At 27.3% G+C, this 16,359-nt stretch overlaps 1 protein-coding gene across 1 annotated transcript in view; it reads left to right on the top strand.

Moving 5' to 3' along the window:
* Window positions 1-16,359, top strand: part of LOC132941583 (uncharacterized) — a 74,421-nt gene that overhangs the window by 29,025 nt on the left and 29,037 nt on the right. Inside the window, exon 2 of the mRNA XM_061009696.1 lies at window positions 412-1,412. Coding sequence (XP_060865679.1) covers window positions 455-1,412 — 958 coding nt within the window. The 5' untranslated portion in view covers window positions 412-454. The remainder of the gene's footprint in view (window positions 1-411; window positions 1,413-16,359) is intronic.

Below are 16,359 nucleotides of genomic sequence, written 5' to 3'. Positions count from 1 at the left end.
TGCGTTTCTATATAGAAGTTAAAAAAAACTAATCTTTGGCACGGGCAACGCCGGGCGGGACAGCCAGTGTTATGTAAACGAATAGAATGGATTTATCATTTAATTAAATATTGTAGCATTTTGGAACCACAAGAATAAAAAAAGAACTGGAATTAACTTAGTAGTTAATTACTTTATATATACAAGACCGTGTAAAATACACATCTTGGATTTAATTTTATTTAAAATATGGTATGTGTGTCTCAGAATAATGCAATTTAATATTGATTGTTCAAGTATGATATTTTCACATTTTTCATGTTATGATACAAATAATTAGAAAACATTACACCTACCTCTTTAAACTCATTTTATACTTTTGTATACCATAATGAAATACTAATTTGATCTTTTTTGTTTATGTGAAATTAGGTTACATTCCTAGCATCTTATTGCGAATGTTTTGAAAGCCATAATGCTTCAGAGATCTCCATCATCGAGGAAGAGGCGTGCCGCCAACAATGACTCACGTCGAACCAGTGTGGCGTTTAATCTGGAAAGTCAGTCAACGAGACTCACGGAAGGAGGAAGGCAACAGACGCAGCAGTCCCCACAACATAGAAGAGCTAGTATAGCAGCTACGTCACCTTCCGATGGCTTTGAAATGCGACAAAGGACTAGGGTATCGCCGGAGGAGGAGTTCTTTGAATACACGCATAAACGAAGTCCTAGACCGAGTTTTGTATCGGAAACTAAAGTACTGTATGTTGATAAGAGTCCTAGAAATAGTTTGGTTCCAGATATGTCAAGAAGTCCACGAACCAGTTTGGTACCATCTGATCATCGAAAACCCCCACGATTATTACCAGACGAACAACAAGACTCATATGCACGGTCTAGTCCTTCAAGACTTGAAGTCGATGTCAATCGGAGTCCTAGGCATAGTCTTACATGTGAGCATCCAGATCCGAGAAGTCCGAGAAGTCCAAGAGGTAGTATGGTGCCAGAAGATGATTACTCGGAATTACGGTCAGGACTGCGATTGGACGTGGAAAGTTTTAACCGAAGCCCAAGATCAAGTACTGCTGGCTTGGATCCATCAAGAAGTCCAAAAAATAGTTTAGTGCCGGACCCAAGTCGATCACCTAGAGGAAGCATTGCTTATGATTTAAATCGTAGTCCTAGGGGTAGTTTGGCAGTAACACCAGATGCCAATCGGAGTCCAAGAGGTAGCTTGATACCAGACCCCGGAAAAAGTCCCCGAGGTAGTGTGGTATCAGAAGGTGCGTATAATATGAGTCGGTCAGCAAGAAGCAGTATACCGATGGCCGAATCAGCTTCTTTGGGAAGAACGCCAAGAGGAAGCATAGGCTCAGTGTCATGTGTCCATTTCGATCCACAGTTAAAATCAACTAGGAATTCAATTGAACCAGGTAAGTTATAAAAATATGATTTTATTTAAAATTAATCTAATAAAGTCTATCATTACGCATTAGGAAGTTATCTTACCTAACTGAACTAAAAATCTAATATTATAATTAAAATACTATAAAGACTATATACCTTATATCCACCTACAACTATATTTATGACACTAATTATTTTTTGTTAAATATAAAAATAAAATAATATAGGTAATAAATATAAATAAATATCTATCTATAATATATTTTACTGTAAGGTTATGTCAATAATAAACCGATTAATAAAATCTTTAAAATTTTACTTTATACCTACTCAAATATTTTAGAGTTGAAAATTCAAAACAAAAATAACAAAATAATATTGTTATAATGCTCTGCCATGATAAAAATAAATGTAAAAATTATTCACAATTATTTTTGTAGAAAAATGTATCATAATAAAGCTTTTAACTTCCTTCAGAGTAAACAAAATGTTGGTGGAATGCTCTTTAGTTTAATTTTTTTTCCATAAGCATTTCGGGGTAAGACTCCCGCTTCATACCTACCGACTACCAGAACTCTGACAATTCATAAATACACGTTGATGGTTGACTGGTACATTTTGACACATGGCAGCTACTGTGCAATTTAATAACCTAATATTTTCGTGTTTATTGACTTATATTATATATTTTATTACTGAATGACTTCCTTCGTGTAATTTTCATTACGAATACAATCTTTTTTGAATTTATCTGACAGTATAGGAGCCCCAATGCCACATACAGCATACACTATAAATAAACACTAGTGACTAGATAGTACCTATATAGTTTTAAGGCTTAAAAGTGTCATGTCTTGAAATCGTAAATATTTCTTCCTATTTTGATTTCGGTTTTGGTTATCGGTATTTATTTTTTCCGATTATGATTTCGGTTTCGGATATTGATATTTATTTTTTTTAATTTTATTTTTGGGTTTGAATACCGGTTTTTATTTTTGCCGATTTCAATTTTGGTTTTGATTTCTAGTTATGATTTTTTTTTTTTTTTATTCCGGTTTTTAACGGTATTTAAAATTGGTATCCAATATCAGTTTCAAGTTCTGCAATGCCTTGGCGTCTAAGTCCATTGGCTTCATCAACTTTATAAAGGTTCACATTTTTTCTTAAATTACATTAATATTATGTACAGGTCATAAGTCACAAATTATTAATTAACTTGGTCTTAATATTATAAATGTAATTGTTTTTTTTTATGTTGTCTTGGAGGGCTTCTGAAGGAATGTTTGGTACTCTTGTTTCCCGTTTATCTTTTTCAAAAGAGAGGCATTCTCATATGATGTGTTTGATTGTGAGAGGTGTGCCACAACTGACACATATATAGGTGGGTCTTCCCTCTTCATCAGTTACTGGTGGGTTAACGATGTGTGTCCGATTCGCATTCTGTTGATTGTGGTTTCTAAGAACCTTGTGTCCATGCTCGTAGCCATATGTTGTTCGAAATTAATTTGGTTATAGGTTTAGCGTCGTGTAAGGTAAAATAATTGAGTCTTATGGCATCCGAAGAGATTATTACATTGCGTGCTTTTTCATCGGCTCTTTCGTTTTTCGTGATTTGGTTGTGACTAGGAATCCATATCAAGATGGTAGAGTATCCGGTATTTGTAAGGTTATGCAGTTGGTTTTGAATTTTTCTTGTGATCTCATTTGTAGTGGATTAATTTTTGATACTCCTTAGAGTGCTTAACGAGTCACTTGGTATTACTGCTTCGAGTATACATCTTGTTTTAATAAGGTCCAGGGCATATGAGATTGTCTCTGCCTCATCTGAGAATATAGAGAATTATTATATTATTATAATGGTTAAAACATTTTAAAATATTTATTTTTAGATTAAATAATGAATAATTTATAGCTACCCACCTACTTATATTTTTAAAATTAGCATGATACATTTATTATGTTAAAACTAAGTTGCTTATTTGTTGATTTTAATTTTTTTTAAATGTATTTAATGATGAAATAATAAATTTTCGTTTTTCTAAACATAGAAATATTTTTATTATCAACTTTGAATTATTAAAACCATTAAACTATACTTGGAATATACGATAGGGATACACAAACATATTTAAAATATATTTTAATGACAATAATTGTAAAGTAAAGTATTGTTATTACAAAGTAATAACTCTGGGTTTTTATTTAAAAAATAAAGATTAGACTAGTTATAACTTATAAATGTTTAGTATTATATTATATTATTTATATAAGTCTACAACCTCGCATAGCTAATAAGAAAAATATGTTTAATTATTGAAACGTAGAAAATAAAATATTTAAGAAACATAATATTCTGAAACAAAGAGTATCTTTTGTAAAATGTACCAACCCATATTATAAAATATATTATGGATTAAATACATTGACAAGAACCAATGAATAAATTAAATAGCGGCATTAAGCGTATATTATACGTTCGCATAGGTAATATTTATAATGAAATGAGCACGGTTCTATGTTCGATTAAATTAAACAAATAAAAAGCATTTAAAATAGAATTGTGGTATATTTTGTGTGTCTATAATAGCTGGTAGTTTTGTATTGAAATTATGGTAATTTCATGGTTGGACGATTTACCGGAGTGATAGGCACGTGCGTATTCATAGAAGTCCTTACCGCAATGACATCCGTTCACGTGGCTTCAAGTTTGAATTTTATATGCATCGACTTGTTTCAGTAAGGGCAGTTTATGAGGAATTTGTTATTAGATAATAAGCCCCTTTAAAATGAAATTAAAAGGAAACCGGAAGCGAGTAATGGCAAAATATAATGGAAATGTTTTAATCAGTCATTCATAGGGAATAATTTTCAATAATTTATCTTTGATCACGTGTGATGTGCACATACATATTACTCTAGATTAAATTGCATGAATGGGTAATGTTCTTATTAGGGATTAAAAACATTATCCACCACGAAAATGGAAGATTTAAAATATACTAGACTTTAAAATCAATTCATCAGAATAGTTGCTAGGGGGTTTTAAAATTAATAATTTCTACGACAGGACTGTCATGTTTGATAAGGCAGAGTGAAGAGGTTTTTCGCTTCCGCTAGGTATTTTCAAATGTATTGATTTTATCTGGCAATAAGACGTTTGGATTATTTGAAAATACTGTTATGATATTTTTTTTCTTTTTATAAAACCTTCTTCGCAACGCTTTATTAAAAGATACAGATAAATTACGTAACTTTGTTAAAACTAATATATCACTATATAGGAAAAAATAGTGGTAAGTAAGATATTTCTTAACTTAAAATATACATGTTTGGTTAAATAATAAATTTTTTTATTATTCTAAGACATCAACTGCGTGGTTATTTGCCAACTTTACAATAAATTACAATTATTTACATTTTAAATATTATTTTATTTTTTCAATCGATTTTCTGTTCACTACTACGGTCGACTTTTGGCTTAAGCTTTTTGCTGTATGGTACTTATTGGTATTGGCGGAATTTGAATAATATATAATGTACTGTCTTATAAGTTCTAAGAGTTGGCAATGTTAGATTAAAATATTATAACACACAATTTAATAATATTATTTCATATTGGGCACTTATAGAAAATAAAAAGTAAATTGTTGTACTCGTATTGGGGAAATTGCTGTTTTTAGGTTTGGTAAGTTCACAAAAGCATGTTAGTAAACTAGATTCGAACGTGATAGTTATCGAATTCTAAATATATATTAATGTATTTAAAACGTTTTGAAGCTTATACAACATATTAAATGAAAGTATCAATCGATATCTATACGACTGAAGTTTGACTTTTCCGTACTTATAATTTATTACAATGTTATTTTTCTTAGAGAATTATGATAAAATTACGAATTTAGGTAAAATACAAAAAAAAAACAATGTTTAAGTTCAAACGGTAAAAATTATTTTTGTTTATAAACAATAATGAATGTTATTTAATATTTTATAAAATAATTCAACTTTTTGTTATTTAATTTCAAATTAAAACTAATTTAATAGTGAATGGTATAATAAATAATTAATAATTAAACATATTTGTGCTTTTAAAATATTAGTATTTATTATAAAAATATAATCAATATACTACCTACCTATTACGTTGAATAGACCACTGTTTCAAGTAGATAATAAAGGTTATTATGTTACTTTAGAAAATGTCTGAGGTGATTACAACCATGTTTAAAATATAATTCCGAATACGTTGAATAAAAAAATAAACCAGCACAATATGGTGTTTTTTTAAATTTATTTGTTTAGGTATAAACCATACATTTTATAATGAGTTTATTATACATTTTGACTTTCCCAGAATTTAGGTTAAATATAAAATTGACGATAAATAAGATGTACGGTAATTTAAATACCATCGGATTTTACCACAAATTAATGAAGGTCGTTTCGAAATTTGTATTAAAAAAGCTAAGGATAAAATACAAATATCTTCAACACTTGGCTACTATGATTTTTATAGAATAAGTTTACCGAGTGGTATAGATACTTATAACGTTCTTTGAGTGCAATATATAAAACTTGGTTGTACTTGAAAAACTTTAATAATGTATTCAGTGAATATGAACTGTAATATTGGAACTTGAAATGCAATTGTAGTTAATGGATAAAATAAGTAAATCTTCTTAAAGTTTAAAATTGAACTGAATATAACATATTTCAGAATCATGCCGAGGAATCAAACATTTGTATTTAACATAAAATCGAACAAAAGTAGACAACTTATTAAAGCTAAATCAATTAGCGATTTTGTAAGTATTTTTAACTTCCATGTAGTTCATATTTTTAATACAGTATGCCACTATAAATTTTAACTGTACAGAATAAGAAAGGAGAAGTATTGAGTTTAAGTTAGCTACAATAATCAATTCAAAATAAATTTGATTGAAACAATACTTTTTTGTTTCATTATATTAGATTCTGAGTTGAGTAGTAAATGTATTAGTTGTACAATGTGTTATTTTTGTATCTATCATCCCCTTTTAAAGAATTGATAATATAAGGTTCCTCGAATATTGTCGATGTAGCAATTAAAAATATCGATAATACATAATCACAATTTTTTTTAAAGTGTTTTAAGTTCAGCCTTTGATAAATCACGAAAATATGTAAATTGTTTTGTAGTTGAAAATTCATAAATATTTGATGAGCGTTTGAAGTTCAAATCTTGACGCGATTGCATATTCAAACATATAATTATATAAATATATAATAACAATTTCACCTCAAACGATTTTAGTTACTATATTGTAATTTAAAAAATATTAATCGTAGAGTATAGGTAGTTTCAAACTTTTCGGAATTACGTATATTATTATAATAATATATAAGTACCTACAAAATATTTAGAATAATTGTATGTTATTTATACCATAAACACTGTTTTATGGTACGAGGTATCTTTATAAGTTAATAACAATAGTCAATAATACATGATAAAATATTGTAATAATATAGGTATGCAATATATTTTTAGGAAAAGTTAGTAGGACTTTCCATATTTCTAATAAAAAAATAAATTACTTATAGCGTTGTATAATGAAATATGCTTTGAAATATGGGCTGATAGAACATTACCTCTACGAATTGTTTATCATGAATGATATTATCATTGAATTACCTATATTTTAACACATTCAATACAGTGACCTATTCAATAACGGAGTACATTCAAAACCTACTAAAAACAGAGCGGCTTTCCTGGTTTTTTTTTATTTGTTTATCTATTATCCCGGAAAACAGAAAACTATAGTATAATATGCGTACTTACATTAATCATTATAGCATATAATATAATTACTAACAGTACTAATATATTTTAACTTAAACATTCGCGCCAGGATAATAATATTTTTTAAATTTAATAATAATGCAAATCATACAAAGATCGATCAGACCGATCAGTATTAATGAAATTAATTTAACCATAATACTTTTAGACACACTAATTATATACATAAAATTCGATAAACCTGCCAATATATTTATGCATTTTATATTATGTTGAAGTATACAATATGGCTTTAATTGTATTTTATAACAGAAACATCAACGGATTTTCTATAACAAATCTTGTTCGTTTTTTACTTTTTACCGTAACCGTGCCAATTTGTTTTTGTCTACTTTACAACATATTCTCTCTCAAGTTTTTGTGGTTTATAATCATTTTTGTACCATATTTGGCTCTAGATTTTTAAAGATTTTCCTGCCAATTTCTTATTTCTCTAAAACAGAACTAGTAACACCTGATTCCTAAAAGCGGGTCAGTAACATTCTATGAAGTTCTAAATAAATTGTAAGGTATAACATAAGGTTATTGCAATTTATTTTATCGAGTTATAGACCCATTACATATTAAAACAATATATGATTGTTTAATAAAAAATAAATATAAATACCTTATTAAACTATTAATCGTGTCAACTTATAACTCATTAAGTTATATTATTGTGACAATATAGAATCACAATCATAACACTTGTTTCAATATCACTACGCTTCTTTTATGATGTGATTCGATTGTGTATCCATTTTCATTCACGTGTCAATGATTAATAGTATTATCATAATCATCATGATTGAATTGATTACTCAAAATTAAACGGTGAGATGAAGATAAGACTCAAATTTAGAGTTTAATCATAATTTTGTAGTAAAAGATATATTTTAGAGTTTTTTATTTATAATTTTTTCATATATAAAGGGAAATCATCTTTAAATGTGTTTGTATAATATTATTATACAAATCAATTTCCACCAATAGGCCTATAAAAATATATCTATTTTATTTTTATTTTTACACAAAACTGGTATTAATATTTTTTGTATAAGTTGAATACATATATTTTCTTGATTGTCTATTTTATTCATGGCCCATTGGTTTACTTTCCTTAATCGTTATTGCTTCTTTTTTTTTCGTATAGATATTCATTATAATATTAATTTATTATAGGTAGTAAACTTGGTTAGAACAGTCAGAGCCAAATTCATTCCACTCACTGAGGAAAATACTGAAATTCACCAAGAATTAAATGTAAACGGCATTGACCCGGCTCTAATAATATCAAGAGAACCAATGAACTATCCCCCGTGGATAGCCCATTATTCAATAAATACAGAATTAACTTCCTTCCTAAAACCCCAAACCCCTCCCTCAGTATACAGAAGTCACTTTCTCAGTATATTAGAACAATATAAAGACTACCAAAAAGTATACACTGACGCTTCTAAGTCTCATGACGAAGTAGGGTTTTCAATAATATTCCAAAACAGAAATCTACTATTCAAACTTCCAAGAACATGCTCCATCTTCTCGGCTGAAGCAATTGCAATACTTGAGGAATTAAAAATAATATTACACGAAGACCACCCAAAACATATTATATGTAGTGACTCCCTGAGTACCCTCACCAGCATCAAAAACCAATTCCATCCTGGAGATATCGCAATAAAAATACAAAATAAACTAAACGAGGCCTCAATTAGAAACAAACATATCACGCTCATGTGGGTTCCCGGACATTCGGGCATCATTGGTAACGAAATAGCAGACCAACAGGCTAAAATTGCCACCTCAAACTCGGGAGTAACAGTATTACCAGGGCTAACATACGATGACTTAAAATCCCATATTAGTGAGATGTCCAACGACAAATGGCTTCGGGTATGGAAGCAACAAACTACCAAACTGAACACAATTAAAAGTTCCATCAACCGATGGATTAACAGTTCTTTAAAAAGGAAAGAAGAAATAATATTAAACCGCCTGCGCATCGGACATACTAGACTTACCCACGGATACTTAATGGCCAAGGAAGAAGCTCCTTTATGTGATGCTTGTGGTTTAAGATTGTCCGTGAAACACATAATCACGGAATGTTTCAAGTACGAACAAGATAGACGAAAGATCGGAATCGACGCGACACTCGGCTCCGCACTGGGACCAGAATCCGAGGACAACAACAAGATAATAAACTTCCTAAAATCAACTAATTTATATAACTCAATCTAAATATTATGTTCTTTTTTTTTTCCACAGTTTTTAGTTATTAGAATACGATACCATAATTAACCCCTATTGTTATTAACTTTTGTGCCACCATAGCTGTAACTAATGGCCACAGATGCCGGGTTGTTTATAAGATCAATAAAAAAAAAAAAAAAAAAAAAAAAAAAAAAAAAAAAAAAAATCGTCTTCTAAGATTAGATAGGCATTTTTCAATATTACATTAATATATACATATTATTCCTTAATTTTTAATTCTTTACTATGATTATAGTATTGACTATACTGTATAGTGCAACTTGTAATGATGTTTGTCCATACTAAAGAAACTCATAAATCATTATTATTCATTGTGATTATTGAACTGTAAGCTACGTAGGTGTATAAGAAAGAGTGCCATTAAATAATAAATAATAAATTATATTATCAAAAAAACCATGTATACGTTTCAATGATTTTTCTTTTTAGTTTATTTTTCATAGCCTTTTCAAAAGTCTTTGATTATAATTTAATTCTGTTGAATGAACGTTTCAACCGCTGAATATTATATAAATACAACCATGTATTTTTCGACCGTAAGTTTTGAGAGTGATTTTTAAGTATAAAACCTTATTGTTGAACTAATAAAAATCGTAAACTTTATTGCTCATAAAAATCTTCATTCGACAACTAAAGAAGACGACACTTAAACTTTTCATCAAAAGTCAAAGAAAGTGACAAAAGTTGTGTAGCAAAAATATTTTATTTTTATTTTACTTACATAGTTGCACCAAAATAATTGTATTATTATTATTTTTTATAATTAAATTTATTTACTTATTCTTAAATATATATTATATTATATATAATTAATCATTAATTATATATATTGTTATATATAAGATTAATATATATTGTAGTATATAATTGTTATAATTGTTAAATAAACATACTTGGAAGACATACTGTCATATTTAATCATTTTTAATTCACTAATTATACTGATTATAGTATTATATCCTAATTAGATTGCAGGTAGGTAGGTATCAGTGTGGGTATTATATTATAATAAACGGAAGTTATATTTAGGAGGGTTTGATACGTGATTCATGTTCATTTAGATTTTTAACATAAACAATATAATGGTTTTTCTGTTTTGTTGTAACAAACGTAATTTCTTATCTGAAGTAAATTATTTGTTTAAAATCAGTAGAAAAATGTTGTATTGCATACCTAAGCTGTTTATAAACTGAGATGCCTAAGTTATTAATATTTTTAACAAACTTAAACATAATTTTGAAAAAAAACTACTCACAAAAAAGTATGATTATAATAAAAATAAATATATAAAAATGTTAACTTACCTTTATATATTGTTATTAAATACAATGTTTCTCCCAGCCTACAAGTTATAGTATATATAAGTAGTGCAAAACTCGTTAAACTTGTGCTGTATAAAGTATTAAAGCACACAATATTTAATATTACATATCATAGTTTATATTTTTGTGGCATGTGCTGTCATTGATCTTACACTAGTGAGGACTATAAACTTCGGTCAGTGGCGTAACTAGAACTTCGATTGCCCGTGCAAAATAATCCCCTGCTATATATAATAGGTAATAAATAATTAAAAACATATTTATTATACAATTATGAATAATATGGTCACTTTTTATAACACATTATAATATGTTTCTCATTTTTTAAAATAATATATAACATTTAATTTTATGAAAATTATTTTTGACAATTGGCAATATTTATTTCGATCCACGGGTGACGACTGACAACAGAATAACTAATGTCAAAATAATATCAAAAAACGACGGCTGTTTCAGCCGGGCTGTATAATAGACTGTATATTACGATGTGGGATAACGAATCGAGTAATCGACAGACTTCAATACGGTTTCTTAGACTTGAGGTTATACAGCTTTAAATATAGAGTGCGTTTCCTTGTTATTTCTGTTCTAGAATAATTATTATATTTATATAATATTATCTATAATACTAATATCGCAAACGCGTATACGGGCTCACGCTGCACATAAAAAAATAATCTATAATCTACCTATAAGCATGTTGCGCGTATCTGTCATTTTTATAGTTATTAAATGTATTTTATTTTAAAGTGATTTAATTTTCTAGAACTTCGTTTTATCAAAAACTAAAATTCTGTAATAATGGTGATCTGTTTTTTTGATGCGTCACATATTTTGAAAATCCCTCCCTCCCTCTGGGCCGGTGGCACTTGCTCGCCGTGCCACCCCATCGGCACGCCACTGACTTCGGTCCACCTAACCAAACATTTAACCTACCCGACAATGTAAGATGTCCTAGAAACTTAGAATAAATTAATTATCGACACACTACTTAAAAAATTGGCAATGGCATATTTAATTATTGTATTCAATAATATTTTAAATTAAGTTACTAAGTTTATTTATATTTTAGGGCTTGTTAATTTTGCACAGTGTCGGTCTGGTCCTTGCACCAGCTACCCGGTGATCACCCAGAGCCCTTGGATAAATTTTTTTTATATATTGAAGGCCTTAGCCAAATGGGAAAGAAATAAAAAAACATTTAAGTTTACTCGCGATTCTCACGCATTTCTTTATTTTGTATTTATTCTATATTTTGATCATTATATATCATAATATATATACCAACATTTTACCAAAATAACTGTCAAACTGTGAAATTATATTTTATGAAGGCTGTGTACATTATTTTATTTATATTAATTTAAATAAATTTAACACAAAAGAATTCTATCTAACAATTATAATAATATGTTTATAAGATTGGATTCTAGTATTGTTATAGTTATGAATTTATGATATTAATTGTACTCGGAAAATATAATTATCTAGGTTAAAACTTTTCTTTTTTTTTTTTAAAGAGCCTATTTTGTGCTGCGTGCCCAATCATTAAGCCAGACCGAAACTGATTTTGCACATTATTTATGGAGTTACAAGCAATTTATTTGGTGTTTTATACTTATATTTGTACGTGTTTTGTGTATACATTGTACTTACCTGTTACATAACCATTTATGCAACGATTTATGTATGCATATTTATTATAATTTTTTTATTCGTTTACTAAAAAGCTAACATTTTAAGTCATATACTCATATACAATAACTATAATGGTATATAAAAATAAATCTCGTTTCAGTAATTTTAAGTGCAGTTTTTTGAGCAATACTTCGTCTGTTTCAAACGCTGACATTTTAAACATTTATTATGATTGTTACAATACCAATCGACATTATTTGTGGAACACAGTGTACAATATTTTATCAATAGAATTTATTTATTTATAATAAAATATTCAATGTGGACCGTGTTGTTTTAAGCATAACGCCTATCCCGATCTCCATTAATCCAAAAACGGATTGAATTGTAAAAGCATATTTTTCGTATTAACTCAGTGTGAATATTTCAAAACCGTAATTTATTCATTCCAGTGACTTGACTGAACTAATTAAATTATACAACTATACTAGTTTATTTATATCATTTGATTGAAGTGGGTTCACTATTTTTTCATTGACGGAAATTACATCGTTGAAAAAATTACAGCAATACGAAATTACACTTAATGATTTAATCAAATATGATATATTTTAAAACCGATATAAAATTTAAAATAAATGCCGTACATTTTAATATTATAAGACTGATACAATAACTATTTTTTGATATTAAATCATTTAAAGTTAATTACGAAAATACAATTTTGGCCAATCGTTTATACAATATTGAGTTTATAATCATTTCAGTCTGGTGACGTCAGTCACGTCTTTTGTTATTCATTCAAATCAGATTTTTTAACGCAACAAATCTGAATAACCAGAATAATATTATGTTCTATGGGTTTTTACATTTTTTTTCAGTAGAATATGTTTGTTTTCTTAACATTATAATATATATTTAATGATGACTTTTGTTGGAAATAATATTTTTATTCTCTTCTACATAAAGAAAAATGTTTTTAATTAAATCATCGTGTCGCTTAAATTAACTTTTGGTGCTCATTTTTCTTTTAGTATTTGCATGTTTATACGTCATAATATTATACTTAATTCCAATTTGGAAATGAAGTATAATAATAAATATGTTTAAAGTTGACATTTACATATTTCTACAAAGACTAACGACGACTAAAATTATTAATGAATTTCATTCAAAATAAAAATGAGTTTTAGTTTATTCTATTTAAGTATTCAAGAATTTCATGCAATATCTAATGTAATAAAATATATCCGATGCTGTAATTTATTTACATTTACTGAATTCCAACAAGTTGTTTGCAAGGTTTCTACTATAAACTATACATTATAATATAATGGTATAATGCATTTTAAAATAAGATTCCGAATAACGAGAATTGATTTTGTCAAATGAACATTTTGGTAGTAAATTTAGAATTTTGTGATTGGAAATGTGAGTATAGGCGTTTAACTTTAATAGAGGTGATATAGCTGCCATTGGTGTCTTATTGAATTTTTTAAATAAGAAAAAAAAATTGGTTAGGTAAGTTATTTTCATAATATATTAAGACAAATTAAGAAAAACTGGTTCTTGTAAATGAGCTATGTTTCATGGTCAGCATTCACTATGGAAGTATATACTGAACTAATTATTGTTAAAATACAACATATTTGCATTAATATTTTTATCACTATACTTTATAAAGAATCATTATTTAGCAGTCATTCATGAAAATATATGAAATTGGTTATTTACAAATCTTAAAAAGGTAGACAAGTAGGCACCGCTCTGCTGTATAGTAGTTGTCGAGTATGTCATTTTTATAGATGTTAAATTTGAATTCAATGATTAATCATTATATACTTATATACAAAAAATGATTCTGAGCGGAGACCATATGTCAGACTACCATATTTGTATAAATAATCCAATTGAATAATTAAAAAAAAAAATTAAAATCAAAAATATCACATGGCTATAAAAAGCTGACTTTTGGTTTTTTTTTTTGTTAAAGGCAGAAAACATATGAGGAATATTCTATTCAATTTAAAAGTGTAAGTTATAAAAATAAAAATTTTTATGAATTTCTAACTGAAAAATGATTTGCGCATTTTCGGGATTTTGATTAATGTTGTCAAAATTTGAACTTTAAATGCATATAAAAAATAATCGTGTATATCGTATATGTATCTTTAATATTTTGGATCTGCTATTAAAATCACTTATGAGAAACTTTGCATAAATTAATCAGCTTTTTTATTTAATGGAAAATTTGTTATCGACAATAATAATTATAAAAAAGGTGGGCAAGTGGATATCGCTTTGCTGTGCAGTAGGACGTGGTATGGTGTTAAATTTGAATTCAATGATATAATATCATTGTATAAGAAAAACTGAAGCGAAGACAGCCTATGATATTACTAAGTATATTTTATGACATTATTGTGAATAAAGTAATGTATAAATAATCTTTAGATATAAAAGTTGAACATTTTATAAATTTCGAAAATGTCGTCAAAATTCGAACTTTAAATGCTTATAAAAAAAACTCTGCTTATGTATTTTAATATTTTTCAACTGCTATTGTAACAATATATGAGGAGCCTTGTATTAAATTTTCACGCTCTTATGACTAACAAATAATATTTTATTGATAATTGTAGAAAAAAAAACCAAATGAATTGAAAACTGACAATGCCCGTAAACAGCAACCCAAAAGAGTCAAAATATTTTGAAAATTTTATCTTTTGTAAAAAAATTATCATATTATTAACATTTAGGGAAGATTTAAAGTATATTATACGATTATTAGTTTTCGAGTTACACCAAAAAAATAAAATAGACTGTCAAAAATTGGTTAGGTTAGGAAGGTAAAATTCCCATTTTTTCTTCATTTATATTTTTGTTTTTATCGATGCTTTTGAAAAATTTACAACTTTGACCTCTAGATTCACTTTCTTATCAGAAAATATACTGAAGTTAAAAACCAGAGATTTTCTACTACCCCAAAAGTTAATGACAAAGTCAGAAAAACAGAAAAAAGTCAACAGACATCATTGTAAAACAAATATATTCATCGCTACGCTCACAATCTAAAATAATAATTATCGTTTTAAAAAAAGTTGTATAAATTCAATTCATATCTTCAGATTATCAATAATAGAGTATTTTGAAACATTAACATTTAAGTCTCCTCTTTATTTAACAAAAACTTTTTTCAAATCATTATTTTTAAAACATTATTCTTATAATTTTATACAGGTATAGATCCAAATTGTGAGTTCTATTGTTTTTAATTTTCATTATTTGTATTGAGTATAGACATTCACACTTTATGATCACTTGTCAATGTTCACTGGATTGTGTCCTTCTCATCGTTTGTTTCTATGTCGATAGTTAAAATAAAAAAAATAAAACAATGAATAAGAACTTAACGTTTTACTTTTTGTAATAATTATTTGTAATTACAGTTTTTAATATTGTCTAACATTTCAATACTTTATAATTTCAACATTTGGTACATTATATATTTTATATTTTACTGTATTAGGTATTTATGACAAATAGTTAGTACAAATAAAATATTTAATGTAATAAATAAATTATTGATATTCATTTTCGTAATATCTGTAATAACAAAATACTTATATTCTTTATTTGTATAATTGTATACAAGTTAATTTAAATCATATTATTTAAATGTAATATGTATATTTTTTATAAAAAAATATGTAGTTCGAACTGTTATTAATACATTTGTGTATTTGAAATCCAAGCCAATCCATTAATCCTAAATTGATAGACAAAATATAAAGGTAATTTATTAAAAACAATAATGATAATTGTAATAAATATTATAAATAAATGGCTAATCAATAGTTAACTATATTTAAATTTAAAAATGATTATTTTATACCTTTTAAACTGTGTACC

Source organism: Metopolophium dirhodum, chromosome 3 (assembly GCF_019925205.1).
Source record: "Metopolophium dirhodum isolate CAU chromosome 3, ASM1992520v1, whole genome shotgun sequence".
In the NCBI taxonomy this organism is placed as follows: Eukaryota; Metazoa; Arthropoda; class Insecta; order Hemiptera; family Aphididae; genus Metopolophium; species Metopolophium dirhodum.
Note: the sequence above shows the minus strand (reverse complement) of the source record. Positions and strands in the feature narration are given on the sequence as shown.